This window comes from Crocuta crocuta, unplaced genomic scaffold (assembly GCF_008692635.1).
Source record: "Crocuta crocuta isolate KB4526 unplaced genomic scaffold, BGI_CrCroc_1.0 scaffold147, whole genome shotgun sequence".
In the NCBI taxonomy this organism is placed as follows: Eukaryota; Metazoa; Chordata; class Mammalia; order Carnivora; family Hyaenidae; genus Crocuta; species Crocuta crocuta.
The window spans coordinates 6465622-6487000 of record NW_027532594.1 but is presented as its reverse complement, the minus strand read 5'-3'; the positions used below and the strand labels follow the sequence as shown (position 1 = coordinate 6487000).

At 37.3% G+C, this 21379-nt stretch overlaps 1 protein-coding gene across 1 annotated transcript in view; it reads left to right on the top strand.

The window, feature by feature from the left end:
* CDK19 (cyclin dependent kinase 19) overlaps nucleotides 1–21379 on the top strand; it is a 173344-nt gene that overhangs the window by 108284 nt on the left and 43681 nt on the right. Inside the window, exons 3-4 of the mRNA XM_077780044.1 lie at nucleotides 11797–11907; nucleotides 14604–14744. Coding sequence (XP_077636170.1) covers nucleotides 11797–11907; nucleotides 14604–14744 — 252 coding nt within the window. The remainder of the gene's footprint in view (nucleotides 1–11796; nucleotides 11908–14603; nucleotides 14745–21379) is intronic.

The following is a 21379-nucleotide window of genomic DNA, read 5'->3' as shown; positions in this document are numbered from 1 at the left end:
TCTCGGACTTTCCAGAGCAGGTTGGGTTTGCTGTATATGCATATTCTTCCCATTCATGAGGGCGGCATAGGGAATGTCCTTAAGGTGAAGGCCACAACATATGGCAATTAGGATACTCCCTTTATCAGGGAAAAGCTCACTAGTCCTTAATTTGAGTCCTATCCTATTCACCTGCCTCATTTACGATGCAGTTTTATCTTGAGTCTCAGCTCTCTAGGACTCCCCCCTCCCAAAGAGATTATTTCTGGAAAATAAGATTTCGCTTTTGGGGTAGATGGTTTTTTTAAAAAAAATTTTAATGTTTATTTATATTTGAGAGAAAGAGAGTGTGAGTGGGGGGAGGGGCAGAGAGAGAGGGAGACACAGAATTTGAGGCAGGGTCCAGGCTCTTGTCAGCACAAAGCCTAATGCAAGGCTTGATCTCATGAACAGTGATCATGGGCTGAGCTCAAGTCAGACGCTCAACTGACTGAGCCACCTAGGTGTCCCTGGGATGGATGGTTTTGAATGTCTGATTTAGGAGCTTTCACTTTGAAGCCATTTAAGATTTTGGAATGGGAGAGCTAACATTATCAGACTTTTTTAAAAATGTTTATTTTTGAGAGAGAGAGAGAGACAGAGCATGAGCTAGGGAGGGACAGAGAGAGAGGGAGGCACAGAATCTGAAGCAGGTTCCAGGCTTCTGAGCTGTCAGCACAGAGCCTGATGCAGGGCTCGAACTCACAGACTGTGAGATCATGACCTGAGCTGAAGTCAGTTGCTCAATTGACTGAGCCACCCAGGTGCCCCTCAGCATTTTTATTTTAGGAAGATATTCTGATGTCAATGCATAGGATGTAAGAGTAGAAGAGGTAAGAGATAAATCATCCCTCATTAATTCAGCCAGCATTTGTTGAACACCTACCATGTGTCTGGCTTGTACAAGACAATGGAAATGTAGAGATGGAAGACATAGTCCTTGTACTCCAGAGCCTTACAACCTATTAAGGGAGAGAGATAATTAAACTACATCATAATTTTATTTAATTAGTTGTATGTTAACAGAAATACAGTATGGATGGAAACAGAAGAGAGACACCTACTTCTGACTAGGAGTTTCAGAGAACACTTTTTAAGCGGTAATAGATTTTTTTGCTTTGTAAAAAAGCAGGTAGGCATTAATCAGACAAAGAGGATAGGGAAGATCTTTCTAGGCAGAGACAGGAGCACATGTGTAAATATTAGCTAAAAGTTTCTAATTATCAAGGTGAGAATTCATGCGTGATATTTAAGAGACAGAGTATATACTACTTGTTCAATGACTGAGTACTGACCGATTGTAAGTTTTGAGCCTGCCTTTGGTGATTAGGAAATATTAGTGTAATTGCAGGGATAGTGGGCAAACTATGTTCAGTCTTGGATCTGTGGATTTTAAGGTACAATGGGATTTTCATGTGTATGTATATATGCATAATTGGAAATTGATGTCAGAGTTTAGGAATGAGATTAGAGCTAGAGATTGAGATTTGGGATTCTCCATAAAAGTATTAGCTAAGCCTCAGACACTGGTAAGATGTCAGGACAAACTGCAGAATAGAGAAGAGGACTAGAGACAGAAATATGAAAAATAAAATAATACTTTTATTTTTTTTAAGGATCTAAATAAGGAGATTTTATTTTACTTATTCATTTTGAGAGAGAGAGAGCACATGGAAGGGGCAGAGAGAGGGAGAGAATTGCAAGCAGGCTTCACACCATCAGCACGGAGCCTGACACGGGACTTGAACCCGCAAACCTTGAGCTCATGACCTGAGCTTGAGCAACTGAGCCAGCCAAGTGCCTCCTAAATAAGGAGTTTTAAATTAGCGTTTTTCCTTCCTCATTTTATTTCTAGGAGATAAAAAGGATAGATGAGAAGGAAATAAACGTATATTAAGAGTTTAACTACTGAAACCCCAAGGCACTAAAACAGTGTCCTTTTCACAGAGTGAAAGACAAATTTAGTTTCAGTAATTGTAAATATAGGGGGAGGGGGCGCCTGGGCGACTCAGTTGGCTAAGCGGCCAGCTTCAGCTCAGGTCATGATCTCACAGTTTGTGGGTTCAAGCCCTTTGTCGGGCTCTGTGCTGACAGCTCAGAGCCTGGAGCCTGCTTCGGATTCTGTGTCTCCCTCTCTCTCTGACCCTCCCCTGCTCACACTCTGTGTCTCTCTCTCTCTCAAAAGTAAATGTTTAAAAAATTTTTTAAAAACTGTGAATATAGGGAAGATTTTCAGCCAGGAGCATTGAAACATGAAAAGATTTTCTGATTACCCCTCAATGAATCAAAAAGCCCTTGAAAATTCTGTTTCTTTAGGTTTTAGTTTGTAAACTCTTCATTTTGATCTGCATCTGTTTCATTTTTCATATTTAAACCTTATATATTCAGAGTGCCATAGATTTTTAAGAAATATGTAGTTTTCTCTATGGAGTATGTTACATAGAAGATTAAACACTCATACTTTATTTTTTATTTTTTTAGTTTATTTATTTTGAGAGAGAGAGAGAGCACAAGCAGGGGAGGGTAAGAGAGAGAGAGAGGGAGAGAGAGGATTATAAGAAGACTCCATGCAGTCAGTGCAGAGCCTAATGTGGGGCTCAAACCCATGAACCGTGAGATCATGACCTGAACCAAAATCAAGAGTTGGACGCTTAAGCAACTGAGCCACCCGGTGCCTCCACTCATACTTTACAAAGAACATTCACATTATCATAATTGAGGGGATATTTATTTATTATAGACCTCACTTGCTTTCAGAAATCTCTCAGTCATCAAGTACCTTGTTGTGCTTGAGGCAGAGAGAAAAGGAAACCAGATTGTTGCAGAATGGAAAGGAAAGTAACATTCCCATAGCCATAGTATTATTATAGATTCTACCAGGGAACAGTTTCAGAAATTGGGGAAGGAAATGCTATGGCATTCCCCATCGCAGTACCTCTGCATCTAACAGGTGTCTCTGTCTGGAGTGGTTGGCCTCTTCCACTTATATATAATGATAATAACAGTTGCTATTCATCAAGGATTTCTAGTATGCCAAGCTTTCTGCATACATTATGTCATGTAGTCCTCATCACATTGTTATTAATAAGAGCTAATTAATAAGAGTAATAGCTATAATTTACCAAGTTCTTAATATGACCTCTGCATTATGTTATATAATGTACTTATATTTCATTTAATTCTTATAGAAACTGTGTTTATGTTTGGCTATGGATGTTAATCATTCCATGAGGCCCGGAGGGGTTTTTAAATCAACTTGCTCTGTGTCATACAGTTAATAAGTCAGGACTCAAACTCAGATCTTAGAATTCTAAAACCTGTACTTTTTGCTGTGTGCCTGCTGCCTCAGCTGTCACTTCCTCTTTGTGGCAGTAGAAGCATTGACCACCCTGAAGCTTACGACTGGTACCTAAGCAGTGTCCCTAAGGTAAAATAAAGCAAGAAAATGTAGGGCCACCTTTAACCAGAGCTGGGTTACTGTTTTATAGACCCCTTTTCAGAGTATGAGTGCCACCTGCTGGAAGGTTATAATGTATCTACGTGCTTGCAAAAGACCAGCTTCCAAAAGGGCTACTGTCACAGATGTGCAAGTATCGAATTTCAAAAATGCTAATTCTTAAATTTCACTTTAGGAATACTGGGGCATTTTGGAGTTAGGTGAATCCCGTTTGCCATAAAATAAGTGGTTTCATTTGTCGTGTCTGTGTGCGTGTGTGTGTGTGTGTGTGTGTGTGTGTGTATGAGAGAGAGACAGACAGACAGACTTAAAAAATGGTATACTCAGTGCTTCCTAACAGAAAGCCATTTTCACTATGGGGAAATATTGATAGTCAAATGAATCCTACAGTTACTTTCAACAGATCAAATAAGAATAGAACATTGAATTTACTTTGAGATAAGTGAGTTATTGAAGTATAAGAGGACCCTTTCCATTCAGGTACCCTAAAAGAAAATCTGGAACCCATGGGGGCATCAGAGACTTGGAGAACAGAAAGAGGGAATAAGAGGGGAAGAAAGATGTGTGGATAAAAATAACAAATGGGTTCTGTAATTGTTAGTCTGGCCTAAGGCTCCCCGTAGTGAGTCAGAATCCTAAGTAGTACCTTAGAGACAAAGGTTTATAACTTTGAATTATTATCTGTTTAGGACAGTGAAAACTGGATACTCTTTATAGTCACTTATATGCCCTTGAAGGAAGATTGGATAAAATCTTTGCATCAAAGTTCATTGCACATTCTTCATTAGACTCCTTTGAGATCATTTTAGTACCCTGCCTATCTGTCGAAGGAGATGTTATCAATTAGTGTTGGATTGTAACAGGAAAATCATATTATACTTAACTGTTACTTAGATATGACTAAAGCATATCTGTAGTTCCATAATGTCATGTTGAACAAATATTTGTATGACAAGAAGTTCAAGTCCATTGGTACAATCTGATATTTTCAAGAATTAAGGTTAAGTACAAAGACAACCATCTCCTTCGTTCTTTTTGTCTCTTTTTCATGTCAACCACATAAGAAGCTGTGATAGTTTGATAGAATCTTATCCTAGCAGGTAGATTTCTGGAGAGAAAGAACTAACTTTTGGGGTGTGTGTGTGTGTGTGTGTGTGTGTGCAGCATGTGTGTGAATTTTTAAATTCTAAGAGTAATGCTCATTATAGAAAACCCATAAAATAGAAAAATAGAGGGGCGCCTGGGTGGCTTAGTCGGTTAGGCGTCTGACTTTCGCTTAGGTCATGATGTTGCGGTTCGTGGGTTTGAGCCCCGCATCGGGCTCTGTGCTGACTTCCAGCTCAGAGCCTGGAGCCTATTTCAGAGTCTGTATCTCCCTCTCTCTCTGACCCTCCCCTGCTCACGCTGTCTCTCTCTCTCTCCTAGGAATAAATAAAAATATTTTAAAAAAATAGAAAAATATAACTAAAAGTCACCCATAATCCCACCACCCAGACATAACTATATTAATGTTTTGGTGTATTTCCTATTTTACAAGTATTTAATATTTTGCAGCCTTTTTATGTTACATCACAGTATTATGGTATAAGTCTTTTCTCATGTATTTAAAAACTTTAGGCATATGCGTATGAAACAACAGTATGTGGGTATACCATAATTTACTCATCAGTCTTATTGGACATTGTTTTTGTTCATTTGTTTCTTCAGTAAGTAATGGTTGAGAAATTTCCTTCTTTTTATTTGTTTGCTTCAGTAAATAAGGGTAGAGAATACACTCTTGAGTGGCAATTATTTTGGGTCTACCATTTGGTTAGTAAACTCGCCTTGAGGGTAACCAGTGATTGGATGACTCTCTCCTTTAGTTCCTCGGGTGTGTCCCCCATCTCCCTTTTTCCTGTGTACATTTTCTTTAGAATTTTGTAGTGCTTCCATTTCAGAAAACACCCTTAGTGTATCCTTTGGCTTTTCAGGTTCTACACAGGTTAAATATTTCACCCTTAGCTATTAAGAGTCATGTTTCTGCTCTTTACATTCAGCACCCCCCACTTGTACTTCTGGTAGTGTGGGTGCTAGTGGAGATAACCATTCCTTTTTAAGCCTAAAATAAATATAGCTTGAGGCAAGTCAGTGTCCTGAGAAAAACTACTTTTAGACATAGTCTGTTCAGTTTATTAAAAACAAAATCATTCAAAACACCTTTTGAAAGGATAGCAAACTTTTATAATATTCCAAGCTCTTTATTAGTTTATTTTGTAAGAACTAGGTAAATTCAGTGGATTTAATTCTTTTGACATTTGACATTTATTGAGTGCTTACTGTGTGCCAGGCGCCATTTTAAGCACTGGTAGTATAAAACCAACAAAAACTTTGCCTTCACGAAGCCTATATGTTAATGGAGAAAGACAGATGATAAACAAAATAAGTAAACAATAAGTCCACAATTCCTTAAATAAAGCCCCAGGAAGAGATGTATTTTACACTCAAAAATTTTTAAAACATTTTAGAGAGGTGGTATAGTATATATATTATGTTATCTAACCCCCAGGGAAGCAAACCTATTAATATTCTTTAGTATACAAGTATGAACATTCACACTTGGATGAATAAAGACTATAACAGCTTCATGTGAGTGCAAGTGAGATATTTCTGCAAAATGACTATTAAAGGATAATTTTCAGAAAAAGGTAAAATTAGGATGTGATACAGGTAAAAGATGCACACATTTGCATTAGTAAATGAAGAAACCAAGTAGATGATATAACCCATTCAAAGGACAGTCTTCAGAACAGGCATATTTATAGATCAGGAAGATTAAAATTATATATAAGTTGAAGCAAAACTGGCCTCTTCCATAATGAGAGAAGGAAGTCAGTGAACTTCTACTGGACAGGACAATTTGCATGTGTACAGACAAGAATTACTCTGCATTATTATCAGTCAGCTATAGTGTACAGAGTTGTAAAATAGCTTCCATAGAATCAGAACCCAGTAACCTGAAAGGATGTGCCCTTGATGGTGCATTTATTTTTCCATTGAAGTTAAATTTTTTCCTACATGAGCCTAGAAAGCTTTTTGGTTTTCTTCCTTCTCTCTCTCTCTCTCTCTCTCTCTCTCTCTCTCTCTCTCTCCCCCCTAATGTTTATTTATTTATTTTGAGAGAGAGAGAGTGAGCAGGGGAGGAGCAGAGAGAGAGGGAAAAAGAATCCCAACCAGGCTCCACACTGTGAGACCACAGCCTGATGCAGGGCTCAGTCTCACAAACCGTGGCATCATGACCTGAGCCAAAATCAAAAGTCAAATCCTTAACCAACTGAGCCACCCAGGTGCCCTAAGCTTTTGACTTTCTGAGCTCTTTAGAGTTATAGATAAGGAATAGAGAGCTATAATATGTTTGGTAGTGATAGTACTTTGCAGAAAAAATAAAGGTGGAGAGGGAGGTTATAATTTCAAATAGAAGGTCAGGGAAAGACTCACTGGGAAAGTATATTGCAAATAGAGCTAAAGTCTGAAGTTGTTTACCTAAGTAACTGTTGCTATCAACCAAGCCTGGGGAAGAGCAGTTGAGGTAAAGGTCAGGGGAGGTGGAGGTCATCACCTTAGTTTTGGCTCTTAGACATTCCAAGCAGAGATGTTGATATGCATCGCTGGAGTTTAAGGAAGATGTGTGAGCTAGAGATAAGCATCTGGGAGTTCATGCACATAGGTGACATTTGAAGCCCTCAAACTAGATGAGATCACTAAACACAGCGCTTCTTCTATGTTTCAAGGTCTGTGTTAGTCCCTGGGGATATAGGTAGAATTTTAAAATTGTCCTCAAGGTTTAAGGAAGGGGGCAGTTGTAAACTGTTAAAGTAATATAAAAATATATGAATATAAATACACAAAAAGTATAGATGATTTCATGAGGCCAAATCTGAGTCATCTTCAACTCACCCTCAAAGTTGCTTGTTAAGTGGTCTGACTATGAGACACACACAGAGGATAGTCAAACGATGGTACCTTTAATATCAGCTGGCTTCTCCATTAACCCCTTTCCCCAGCAAGTTTCCAGGGATATTAAAGAACCTTACCTGTGACACTTCTGCATGGCTTACAAGGTTCCTCATTATTTGGCCTTTGCCCCATCCCTTGTTTTACTTCCTTAGACCTGTCCCTGGTGTCGGAGATGATCAATTTTGTATTTTTGAAACACCTCTTTGGCTGTAGAGTGAAAGAAAAATTTGAAGAAAGGACAGAATAGTCATAGGTAACATTAGCTTGCTATTCCTTTGCCTCATCTGCCTTCGTATTGATGTTCAGTGATTTATAGAGACCTGTAGGGTGGGAGAGACTCAGCAGATATGCAGAAATACAAAGTATATATTGCTGTACTAGGAAATGCAAATTTGGGGATTAGGAAAACATTTCTACTAAATGCATGCAGTTGAAAACAATATACTTTTCTCTCCTGTAGGTCATATTAAAAGGAAGCCTATATGGCAATTTCTCAAAAAATTAAACATAGAATTACCATAGGAGCCACCAGCTTTTCTCCTGAGTATATAAAAGAAAGTACTCTAAGAGATATTTGTACATCAGTGCATAAGGCAACATTATTCATTCATAATAGCCAAAAGGTGGAATCAACCTGGATATCCATGGGATGATGGAAGGGATGAATAGATAAATAAATGTGGTATGTACGTACAATGGAATATTATTTAGCCTTCAAAAGGAAAGAAATTCTGACATATGCTATAACATGGATGAACCTTGGAGACACTAAATGAAAGAAGACAGGCATAAAAAGACAAATATTATATGATTCCACTTATATAAGTTGCCTTGAATAGTCAAATCATAAAAATAGAAAGAGTAGTGTTTCTCAGGGACCATATTGTTTAATGGTACTGAGTTTCAGATTGAGATGCTAAAGAAGTTCTGCACAGCAGTGTGAATATACTTAATGCCTTTGAACTGAACACTGAAAAATGGTTTAAATGGTGAATTTTGTATTATGTATATTTTGCCACAATAAAAAAAAAAGAACCTAGAAAGCAAAAGACCTAGGAATACATTGCTGCTATAAGAAAGATAAAGAGGGGCACCTGGGTGACTCAGTCAGTTGGGCGTCCGACTTCGGCTCAGGTCACGTTCTCATGGTTTGTGAGTTCCAGCCCCGCATCGGGCTCTGTGCTGACAGCTTGGAGCCTGCTTCAGATTTTGTCTCCATCTCTCTCTGCTCTCTCTCAAGTATAAATAAACATTAAAAAAAGATAAGGAAAGACACTAATATTGTACTGATATTGAGGGATTTCCAAAATAGATTGTGCTAAGAAAAAGTGAAGTGCTATCTTTTGAGTAAATAAGGACAGATTATATATTCCATTTGCTTTATTTCCATAAAGAAACACTGGAAGGATTAACTAATAAAAGTTGTTAATTCCCTGAGGCAAGAAGGACTAGGATTATTAGGGGCAGGAGTGGTAATGAGATGTCTTTAATGTACTTTTGATTTTTGGATTATATTACCTATTCAAAATAATGTTTAAACACGGGAGCTAAAGTGGCTCCATTGTAGAGGGATCACCAATTTGTAGTCACAGAAAACATAATTTTTTAGAGATATTGGTTAAATATTGCTATATGTCCCATCTCCCAGACAAGTCAGAGCCTGGTTTAGATGCAGAAGTGAGTTTCACTTTCCCTTCTACTGCAGGCAGCAAAGACAACGTATTTTGGGTAGAGGCGTAATAAAGCCAAACTTTCTAAGTTCATCAACACCAAGAGTTAGAAAGAGAGGATAACAAGGCATTACACCTGCAGTGAGACCTCTTACCAGCGTCCAAGTGCTTGAAGGTTGACAATGCCAAATGGGGTCATTAAACATATCAACCCACTGAGTCTGGGCGCCTAAAACATTCAAAAGGAGCAAACTGTCTAGATATAGCTCTGCATCCCTCCAAAATGCCACTTTCTCTGATCCAGTTAGTAATTAGGAGGATGTTATGTATAATACTTGAATCTGAAGCAAGGACCAGGGTTGTTTAACATTTCTTAGGCAGAGGGAATGGATAGCAGCTGATAGCTGAGCACCCATTTGATTGCCCACCCCCCTGCCCCCACCAAGGGAGTAGGATTGTTATATCTTCCCTGGATATTTCCTTCCAGCTCCTCCTTCCCATCTAGATCCCATAGGAATTATGGATAGAATCCTGAGGCAGACTGTGAAAAGTAGAAGGCTGTCTAGGAGCAGCCCATCCCATCCTAACTCTTACCTCGTAGCTGTGTTTCAGGGCATGTGGGTTGAGGGAGAACCCAGGGAGTCATATCCGAGAACCATGCCCAAATTAGAGTTGGTAGAGCACCTTCCAGAAAGGTGGTCAAAGTGCAGGTGAAGAGAAAAAGCTGAAGTACAGAGCCAAAATGAAAGAATTGAAGAACTGGGAAACCTAACATTGAAAGTAGTAAAGAATTAGGCAGCTGGGAAGTAATTTATAAATGTTCCAGAGATGGAGTTCACACAATTTTTACAGGATTCCAGCACAGGCACTCAAGGTGTATACTTTAACTCATTTAAAGTTATTAGAATGAGTAGGCAATTCGTTTTTCTCTTGTCTCATCGATCTATTTGTGTGTCTGTCTTTACACTGTAGGAATTGAAGACAAGGACTTTAGCCATAATGGGAAAAGCATGGACTTGGAATTAGGCAGATCTAATTAAATCCAAGCCTCTTCTCTTTCTAGGTGTTTTATTTTGTTCAAATTATTTTTATTACACTGGACTTCAGGTTCCTTGTACATCAGAGGGTAGTTGTAAGGAGTAAATGAGAGAAAAACATGCGTGTATAATCCTCTTACACACAGAAAGCATTCAGTAGAGATTTTGCTCCCTTTCCCTTTTTGTATCTCCCACAGAGTTTTATATTCAAGAGGCATTCAGGGACGCCTCGGTGGCTCAGTCAGTTGAGTGTCCAACTCTTGATTTCTGCTCAGGTCAGGATCCCAGGATCGTGGGATTGAGCCCTGCGTCAGGCTCAGCACTGAGTATGGAGCCTGCTTGGAATTCTTTCTTCCTCTGTCCCACTCCCCCACTCACATACACACTCTATCTCTCAAATAAAATAAAAAATACAAAATAAATAAAAGACATTCAAAATATCAGATTGAATATGTTTGTGTTAAATCTGAACCCTGGTTAAGGACAGCCTGTGGCAAGCATGTTTATAGGCTTTCATCTTGGACAGCTAAAGTTATTGTCGGTAAATATTTTATCAAGCAACTGCCTGTTCTGTGCCGCTGCTAAGTTTTCACTTGCTAATCTGGTCTATCTTCTTATGATTTCCTTCTTATTATCATGGTCCAGCTTCTGCTCTCTGAGGGCCTATTCCTTTCTCTATTTATAGGACCTCTTCTCCACACCAAATTTTTTTTTTTTAATCAGTGGGTATGAGAGTCATTATACTCACTGCTTTCCTAAAAAAAAACCCTTAACCCCACATGCTCTAGGAATGGATAAGTGTAGGGATTATCAAATATCTTTCCTTCTTTTGTCAAATATTTATTGAGCACATACTGTGCTAGAGTAGATATGGACAGTATTAATATGTGGATCCTGTCCCCCAACAGTAAAAAAGATACATTCCAAAATATATTTAATCATTTAGTGATAATAAGATACTGCTTTTGTTTACTATTTTACATTTTACGACTTAAAATGATCCCATTTTATTTTATTTATTTAAATGTTTATTTACTTATTTTGACAGATCACATGCATGAGCAGTAAAGGGGCAGAGAGAAAGAGAGAGAGAGAAAATCCCAAGTAGGTTCCACATTGCAGGGCTTGATCTTACAACCTTGAGATCATGACTTGAACTGAAATCAAGACTCAGACGCTCAGCTGACTGGGCCACCCAGACGACCCAAAATGACCCCATTTAAAAACATTCACATACACATAGAAAAAGAATTGAAAGGATGCATCAAGATGTTGACAGAACTTATCTCAGAGTAGGGGTATTTATTTTGAGAGACAGAGAGAGTACACACAAGTGGGGAGGGGCAGAGAGAGAAGGAGAGAGAATCCCAAGCAGGCTTACACTGTCAGCACAGAGCCCGATGTGGGACTCAAACCCATGAGCTGTGAGATCATGACCTGAGCTGAAATCAAGAGTCAGACATTCAACTGGCTGAGCCACCCAGGTGCCCCAGTAGGGGTATTTTTAAAAATTTTATTTTGCAGAAATTTTCAAAGATTTCAACTTTAAAGTTATAGAAAATTCATCATTCCCTCCTCCTTGCTATCAGGAGAGTGACCCCTCTCTTTCTCTTGCATTCAGCTTTTGCGAGAATTGAAGCACCCTAATGTGATCGCATTGCAGAAGGTGTTCCTTTCTCACAGTGACAGGAAGGTGTGGCTGCTCTTTGATTATGCAGAACATGATTTGTGGGTAAGTTTAAACTCACTTTATTTTTAGGACTCTTTCATCTAAGTATGGAGAAAGAAATGGATGCACTACATATTGCTAATGCGCATAAAACAAAACTTGCTCCGTTGACCACCAGAGTTCAAAGTAAATGTAATAAATGTAAATGCAGGTTGAAAAGAATTTGAGCAATGAACGTTATCATGATATGAAAGCAGGAAGATAGTATTTGTAATATTCATAAATTGTACTTCAGAAGGGATTAATGTGTATGAAACTGTCATTTTATGCAAGTAATTATTGGCAGTTTACTGATATGTGTAGAGAAAATGGCTTTCTTTTGTGGTACACACTGTAGTTGAAGTTTCACCAGTTATATATTCTTGTGAATAATTTCCCTAAGTTAAGGCCAATCTCTTGCAACATTTTGGCATTTAAAACTGACTCCACCAAATAGAAGTACATACATGGTTTTACAAAGATTAGCCAAAAATTCTAATTCTAAATTTTTGAAGTTAGGAATCAGGGTGCTTAAACATTTTATCCAAGGCGTTGCTAAAAGTAAAAAAAAAAAAAAAAAAATCAAACTTGGCAGGAAGTTCAAATTTTGGATGATTAAATTTTGACTTAACATAGTGTGGTTTGTCATCTATATAGATGAACATATCTGTTTAGGAATAACTTTGACAGACTTCTCAGTCTTTAAGGAGCTTTCAGAGTTTATGCTATTACAACATATTGACGAGAATGTCCAGTGACGTTTTCTCCATTCTTTTCATGGATATTCATAAAAATTAGGTTTTCCCCATTTCTCTGGAACCTTTATATTTCTACCAAGGTTTGCTTGATAATGTATGTACTTCTCACCTTGAACATTGGTGGTATGATGAAAGATCATGCAGTGCATTGGACTGGTCAGGTCCTGTAGCACCGCGTTGTTTGTAACATGATGGCCCTTAGCATGCGTGCCTAGTGAGCACCTGAAGTGTAGCTGGTCTCAGTTGAGATGTACCGTAAATGTAAAACACACATTGACTTTTGAAGACTTACTATGGAAAAAAAGGTGTAAAATATCTCATTAATATTTTTATATTGATTCTATGTTGAAATAATATTTTGAATATAGTAGGTTAATTAAAATATATTACACTAATTTTACCTATTTTTTTTCTTTTGATGTGGCTATAAAATGTTGAAAGTTACATATGTATAGCTCCTGTTATATATATTTTTTAGATACTGCTTTTCCATATAAACCCTAATTTTCTATTATTCCTTTAAATAAAGTACATGTTGTTAAACAGTTGACAAAAAAGCAAGAAAGCTATGTTAATAGGTTAAATTTTTTCTCTGCCATTTGGCCATTTTAAAGTTAGTAGAACGTGGTTGGCAGCTTTACCATTATTGTTTAGTGGGGGTTTAAAATGACCTTTGATACTCATCGTGTCATGTTTTGCACAGGGCTGGGGTGAAGACGGAGGTGGAGGTTTGGGTGACAGGTAGCATTTCTTCCCTATCATAAAAATGTTGTTATAACCTACAGAATAACATGTGGACATAAAATTTGAATATAGTGATCCAGTTGTATTTTTAAAAAAATTTTTTGAATTTATATTTGAGAGAGACAGAGTACAAGGAGGGGAGGGGCAGAGGGAGACACAGAATCCGAAGCAGCTCCAGACTTGGAGCTGTCAGCACAGTTCCTGACCTGGGGCTTGAACTCATGAACCACGAGATCATGACCTGAGCCGAAGTCAGATGCTTAACGGCTCAGCCACCCAGGCGCCCCAAGTTGTATTTATTTCAGTGAGATTGAATTCTGCCTTTTTCTCTCCTTCCTCCTTTCTAGTGATTTCCTATTTAATATTAACTACTAGGAATGCATCCTAATTTCATTCTATGCCAAAAGAAGGTGGAACTTTGTAGTAATTCAAATGTACACATAGTGACATTATACAAATGTACTAAATGCTAGCTTTTTTATAGAATAGTAAAAAATTAAGGGTGTGTGGCCAGCTCAGTTGGTAGACTCATGATCACAGGGCTGTGAGTTTGAGCCCCATGTGTGGCATCAAGTTTACTTACAATATTTTAAAGAAATAGTAAAGATATGCAGAGTATTTTCTTTTAATCTTTCATTCTGTCAATAGAGAATACAACTAGTGCTATTTTTTTTCAATTAGTACTATTTAAAAAAATTTTTTTGATGTTTATATATTTTTGACAGAGAAACAGAGTGCAAATGGGGGTGGGGCAGAGAGAGAGGGAGACGCAGAATCTGAAGCAGGTTCCAGGCTTCAAGCTGTCAGCACAGAGTCCCATGCGGGGCTCAAACTCACAAACCATGAGATCATGTCCTGAGCCAAAGTCAGACAGTCAACCGACTGAGCCTCCCAGGTGCCCCAGAACTAGTACTATTTTTATGCACTCTTTTAAGTACCAGTTCTTTTTACCTTTTGGTTCTACTTAATGAAAATCTTAGCGGTTTCAGTAAATCTAGTTATTATACCCACAATAACATTGTCACATTCACCCCCAATATAGTTCCCATTTGGTTGACTTTATTATTCAAATTCTTTTTTTGTGTGTCATCATTGGCCTTTAGTAAGTAATTTTTAAATGTAGAGAATTTATTGCAGACTTGATTGTGTTTTATTGATATAAATATTAGCAGAGATTGTATATTATAATAGTATGTTTTGTTTTTTTTTTAATTTTAGCACATTATTAAGTTTCACCGTGCATCAAAAGCAAATAAAAAGCCCATGCAGTTGCCCAGATCTATGGTTAAATCATTACTTTACCAGATTCTTGACGGTATCCATTACCTCCATGCAAATTGGGTGCTTCACAGAGATTTGGTAAGTATATTTCTTTGAAATTGATCAATACGGTTTTTTCCCCTCTCTTAAAAAATACTTTTTCTTCTTGGTACAATTACTATAAACATTGATTGTAGAAAATTTTGAAAATACATAAAAGCAAAAAAGAAGGAAATAAAAATCAACCATAAGCCTACGATGAAAAGATTACCATTATTAACACTTGGTGTATGTGCTTCCATTTATATTTATGCATAGCTATAAAATGTCCGTATGGTTTTCAGTGAATAATTGGTATAATAATGGAATAGTCATATGTGAAGTAAGTACCTTTCAGTCCATTTTGTTCTTCATATTATTGCTCATTTGCAGTAAAAACATTAATAAAGATTGAGTTCTTACTGTTTTTTTCCCCTTAAGAGCTAAATTGAAATAATGACATTGCATCCAGTAAATAGAATGTTATCAGTCAGTATTATCAATAAAGGTTTTTATCAGTATTATCAACAAATCAAACGTTTGATTTTACTTTATTTTCAGTCCACATGTAACAAACATTTGTTAATGTCAGATTCTATGCCAGTTATCTTTGCATTGTTATTTTAGTTTATGTTGATGATATTGGTTTTTTGTTTATTTGTAAGAAAATATGGGTACTGAATAGTTTGTAATACCCATGAGTTTAAAATTGGAAGTTTTATTCCCAACTCTCCTTGAAAAAGTGGTTTCAAGGTCATTTCTTAGGTTTTTGGAGATTCTAGGGGTACGGTAGGGATGAATCTAGGTTAACTCAGTTTAACTAACTGAGGGAAAGTATTTATTGTAGAAAGGAATGAATATACAAGAAGATCTAGTTAGTACCTGAGGCTACCCTGCCAGGCCTTGTCATCTGACTTGACCATCTCTTGCTGTGGCATTAAAGATAAATTGGAGCCAAATGACAGTGACCACAAAGATGGACTTACCATTGCAACAGATGCAGTTCACCTCATAATTTTGAACTGTAAGGTTCTCAAAGTTCTGCCTTTCCACTTCACTAGTAACCATGAATCAGCACATTTTTCTGTGGTTACACGAGGTGGTTCTAGATCAAAACCTCTCCTTCATAAATGGTTTTAGATATTAATTAATATCTAATTAATTAGATAATTTGGATATTAATTTGCTATGTAATTAACATAACCTATGTGAGTTATTTTTGAGGTCATGATCATGTTTGAATCATCGATCAGAATCTTTTATTGAAGACTGACTCATTTCAACTCTTCTCTTTTTCACAACGTTGTATATTTTATTTTAAATAGCATAGATCAACAGATTTTATTTCTAATGTTGTCACCCAAGTGTCCACTGGGACTAAAACTCAGGACGACTAGGACTTGGTTTTCTCTTTGTTGACTTGCTGCTGGTTTAGCGTCTGTTTTAGTTATGGCATCACCCTCCTCTCAGCCTAGAAAGTTCTTTTACCCCTTGCAAACCCTTGCACTGTACATCTAGACTCGCCTAGTCTTGTCAGTTTCACCTCTAAAGTATCCTTTATCCCTAGTGCTTCATTCCTAGTTCAGGCCTTTATTGTCTCTTTCTTACAGTATGGTACTAACCTCTTAACTTGTCTCCTTGCAAACAGTCTCTTTCCCTTCCATCCACTGTAGACCTTCTGGATAATTACACAGCTCCTAATCAAGAACTTTGAAATAGTTTCTCATTGTTTATAAACTAAAACTGTGGTTCCTTAATGGGCTTTCAAGGTCATAGCAGATATAGCTCCAACTATCTGTAGAATTTTTCTTTATCCCAATCCGATAATCTTTCACTTGCACTATACCATTAAACTATTGATTGTTCCCTGTGTCATTCTGAGATTTCATGCCTCAGTGGCCTTTATTTATTACCCCATCTGTACATATTCAAATACTACCTGTCTGTGAGGACTTGCACAAATGTTAAAACTTATCCTCATATTCATTCCTACTTGGAAATAATCTCTTCTTGTTGGTTGCTGTTGTACTTCTTTACTTCTCTTAATGGCATTTATCTGTTAGTATTATAGTAATTTATGCGGCTATCTTAGATCATCTTCTAGACCATGCACTCGAGAAAGCAGGGTCCGTGATTCATTTTGGCACACTAGTAGTACCTGTACACAACAGACCCTGAGTAAATATTTCCTCAGTGAATAAATTTGAGTAAGAATAGATTGTTATGGCATGCTTTTGGACCAAATAACATATTTATATATCTCAACACACTGTCCTCAATAAACATTTATTATTACTTTGTATGTTTAAAGCAAGGATGGAGGGGGACAGTAAATATATGATTTCATTAAAGACCTTCTCCAGAGTTTACCCTGAGAGAAGAAATATGACATATGCACAAACAGTTATTCTGTAAGATAGATGAGAAAGAATGTGATTGTGGCTATGTGACAGGCACAGATTAAATGCTACTCAAGGTTAGAAGAGGTTATGAGGAAGGGATAAGGGAAAGCTTCAGAGAACTGCCACCTGAGCTAGATATTGAAGGATAGTAGAATTTCAACAGATATTTGAGGCAAAGTTTGAGTCTGGTACCTTAGACCACTCGACCGTACTGACACCCTAAGCAGAGATTTGAGAGAGGATGGTAACCTAAGCGAGTGTTAGGAATAAAAGCTTCAGAGGTGAGAAAACACTTGAATTATCCCAAAAGGGCATGGAGTTCTGTGTGTCTCCAATTTGGATAAGCTAAATTGTGATAGTGTGTGGTTAAGCCTAGAAAGATACTGGTTGGAACCTGATCAAGGAAGGCCCTAAATTTCAGAGTTTACTTAAAAAAAATTGGGGAGCAATAGAATGAAATTTTATTTTGCCATTAAAGAAGTCACCACTGATTATTATTACTTCATTGATAGCATGAGCACAGTGTTGAAAATATATTCTGTATATGGTTCTGACCCTGTATAGCACATGTTTTCATATTTTACTTATATTCATTGAATGCCTCTATTCTTCAAGATATTTGAAGAATATTTGAAACTTCGAATCAAGTAGGAATCTACCCTGTGAGAGCCCACTCAATTCTTTTCACTCATCATGAGTTCTGATACCTGGACCACATTGTCATGGTTTTTCCCGAGTATTTTCACGAGTAGAAGATTTTAACTGTGTGTTGATTTGAGATATATTCTATAGTAGGTATAGAAATATAAAGGATATTACATATGAATGTGGTGTTGAAAGCATGATGGGGACATGTAAAAAATTATTTTTTTGTGTGAGCTTAATAGAGTTGCAGTTTCAGTCAGTGTGTGGTTTTTCTTAATGCTTCATTTCCTATTGCTGTCAGAAATTTGGCTTTACACTCTTTGTTAGTCATGGTTGTTTCAGAGTATGTACCATCTCTGCAAGAGCCATACAATTAAGGTGTTAGAGTAAATGTGAATTTGCAATGTAACAGTATAACCCCCCAAATTTAAAAAAGAAATAAAAATCCATGTTTGGGACTTCACAAAAGAGGCATTATATCATCAAAGAAGGTTGGGGTTTTTCATTGTGATTGATTACATATCTGTAATTGTATTTAGCTTCATCATTTGGATCCTAGAATTTAATACCAGAAGTAGAGAATTTAAACAAAATTACTAAAAAGATTACTTATATTGAGGAATTGCTTTAAAAAGAAAGGAGAAGAAGAGCTAAATATATTCATCTTGGCTGAGAGGCAGTGAAGTAGAGACATAAGTCTATAAATATTTGGAACTTGTAAACACCAAGGGAAAAAAAGATGTATTTTAATTTTACAGCAGGACATAGCTAAGAGTAAGAAGATGAAATATAAGATGACTCACTTTTATGAGATTACTGTTCTGGTAGGTTGGAAGGATGCCAAGATAGAGTTTATCCTGTTTTCAAAATTATGAGCTCCTAGGGAGTAAGGATCGTATCTTACCAGTCTCTCTATTCCTAGTGTTGGCATATTGTTGGTGTTCGTAAGTTACTTGAATTTCAGCAAAGCATCTGGCAATTGCACATTATTCTTTGGCAAAGAGAAATATTGGCTAAGTGATAGTATTGTTAAGTAGATTTATGGCTTCTCAGTTATGAGTTTTGCTACTGGATCAGTGGCATAAACGGAAATGTGTGTTAAACTATCTCTTCATCACTTTTCATATCTCAGTACCTAAAACATGATAAATGCTAGGTCTTTATCAAATGAAAGATCTGAGTAAGTGCTCTGGGGCCCTGACCTGCTCTCACTTTTAAAACATATTTGTGGCGGTTCCATCCTAAAACTCTAACTTTAGTTTTGAATGGTAATTACTGTTCATAATAGTGGGTGAATTTGTACTCTTTTGAAGCCTGTGGGCACAAAAAACTGTATCTTTTACAAACATGGTACATGGAAATTTAGTTGAGGGGGAAAATAATTTTGTATCCAGTCATCTTTTGGGTTTTGTTATTAGTTACCATCTGCTGCACACTTTGGGATTGTCAAAAAAATCACTTCTGTCACAGACCTAAGGACTTATTCTGTTAGAGGTTAGTAGTAATAATAATATTAAACTTGCCAATATTTAGAGTCAAATGTAATTCAGCTGGTTAAAGGAAATGATGTAATAGATGTTTTAGCTACAAAGAAATGTGTAATATATGACCCTAGATACTTTGTGATACTAACTAATAAAGAGCTATTTTAGTTTTGGTTTATTTTTTTCCCTCATGATACCTGCTCATTCAGGTAGAATACTTGATTTTTAACAGCATTCTGGATTGTCTGTGACATGTTGGCCATGAATGTTGTAAGTCTATATTAGTTACCTATTGGCATATTGACAAATTGCCCCAAAACTCAGTAGCTTTAAAGATGTTTAAACATTTATCATGTCACAGGCTCCGTGGGTCAGGAATCGAGGTGTGGCTTATCTAGATCCTGTTCACCGTCTTCCTAAGATGTTGCAGTCACCTCAGTCTTGACTGTACAGTCAAGATTTACTCAGTCATGTGGTTGTTAGGAGGCTTCATTTCCTCATGATCTGATAGGTGGAAGGTGGAAGCTTTCCTTGGTTCTTTGCTCCCTTGGCTTCTCCACAGAGCATCTTAAAACATGGCAGCCTTCTTCACCAGAGTGAGCAAGCAAGAGGGCAGAGAGTGTGTGTTAGCAAGATGGAAGTCACAGTCTTCTGTTAGTGAATCATGGAAGTGACATCCCATCACCAGAGGTCACTTTTACAGCCACACTCAAGGGGAGTAATTACACAAGGGTGTGTTTACTAGAGGTGGGGATATTGGTAACCATGTCTGAAGCTGCCTACCACAAACTCTAAGAGGCTTTTAAATGGATCCTATTATTGTCCTTTTAATTTAGTAGAAATAGAAGAAAGAAAAATAGGACAAGTCCCTCCTTTCCATATTGAAAAGTTGCTTGGGTGGCAAGAGTTTGAAGATAGTTCTGGTTGTAAAGAGCTAAAAACTATTGTTCTGATTATCCCTTCCCTTTTACAAACATTCTTTAGTGATTTATTTCCAGAATTCAGGTATGTGTTTTTTGCATTTCCCCTCCTCTCCCGTCCCCTCATTCTTCCCCACTCACTATTGAACCACAAGTTTAATCTTCTTAAATCTAGAAGGTGTGTTCAATTGATATCCAGCATTTTTCACTCTGAAATTATCTAGAGATCCCATCTTTATTATAGTCTGAGGCCTATACTTATCACTAGTACTTTCTTATTTCTCTTTTTCATGCATTTGTGTCCAGCAGAGGGAAAAATGCAAAGAAAAATTTAAGTTTCCCAGGGTTGGTAGTGCTACTGAGTTGTAATAGGTAGCTGACATGAACCATTATAGTCCTTTAGCTAAGAGAGAGCATTTGAAGCCTCTTTAGGCACATCGCTGTATGAAAGTCCAATATACAAAATTCAAAGATGGCCTCTGTTTTTAGTCAGCTGGAGAAGAAGTACTGTACTGTTAATCTTTGTGAAAGTTTGATTAAAATAAGTGCTCAGCGGTTGGAGAATGGTCTAGAAATATCTGTGTGCAGCTCTTCATACCTTGTCCAACAAGGAGATACATTCAGTTTTTAATTTTGTGTATACTAAAGACGGCCTGACAAGGTGAAAGTGTCATACTGCCGAGAAACTCTTAAAATCTGACTGTAGCCATCATGCTGGCAGTTTGCAGAATTTTAGTCATGTTGCAGAGGTTAGCCTGGTTTAGTTCTTAAGAAATGGGAACTTTGAAATCTTAGACTTAAAGAAAAAAATATGTATTTCTAGGAAAGCTAGTCTTGATCTGTAAGCCTCAGTTTACTCATTTATAAAATGGGAATAATGATAGGAACTCTGTACAGTTGTTCATCTCCTACTGTTAGCTCCAGAGTTCCTGAATTCCTCCTAATTTCCATTCTGTAGAAGCTTCTGTACATTATTCTGGATCCCACCAGCAATCCAAAGATGCCTCTTCTTTTAACTGCCTTTCCCAGAATTCCTTTATTCTTTTATTTTGAAAAGATTTTTAAATGTTTGTTTATTTTTGAGAGAGAGAGACAGTCTGTGTGGAGGAGAGGCAGAAAGAGAAGGAGACACAGAAGCTGAAGCAGGCTCCAGGCTCTGAGCTGTCAGGGCAGCTGAAGCTGAAACTGAGCTGAAGTCAGATGCTTAGCCAACTGAGCCACCCAGGCACCCCCCCCCCCCCCCA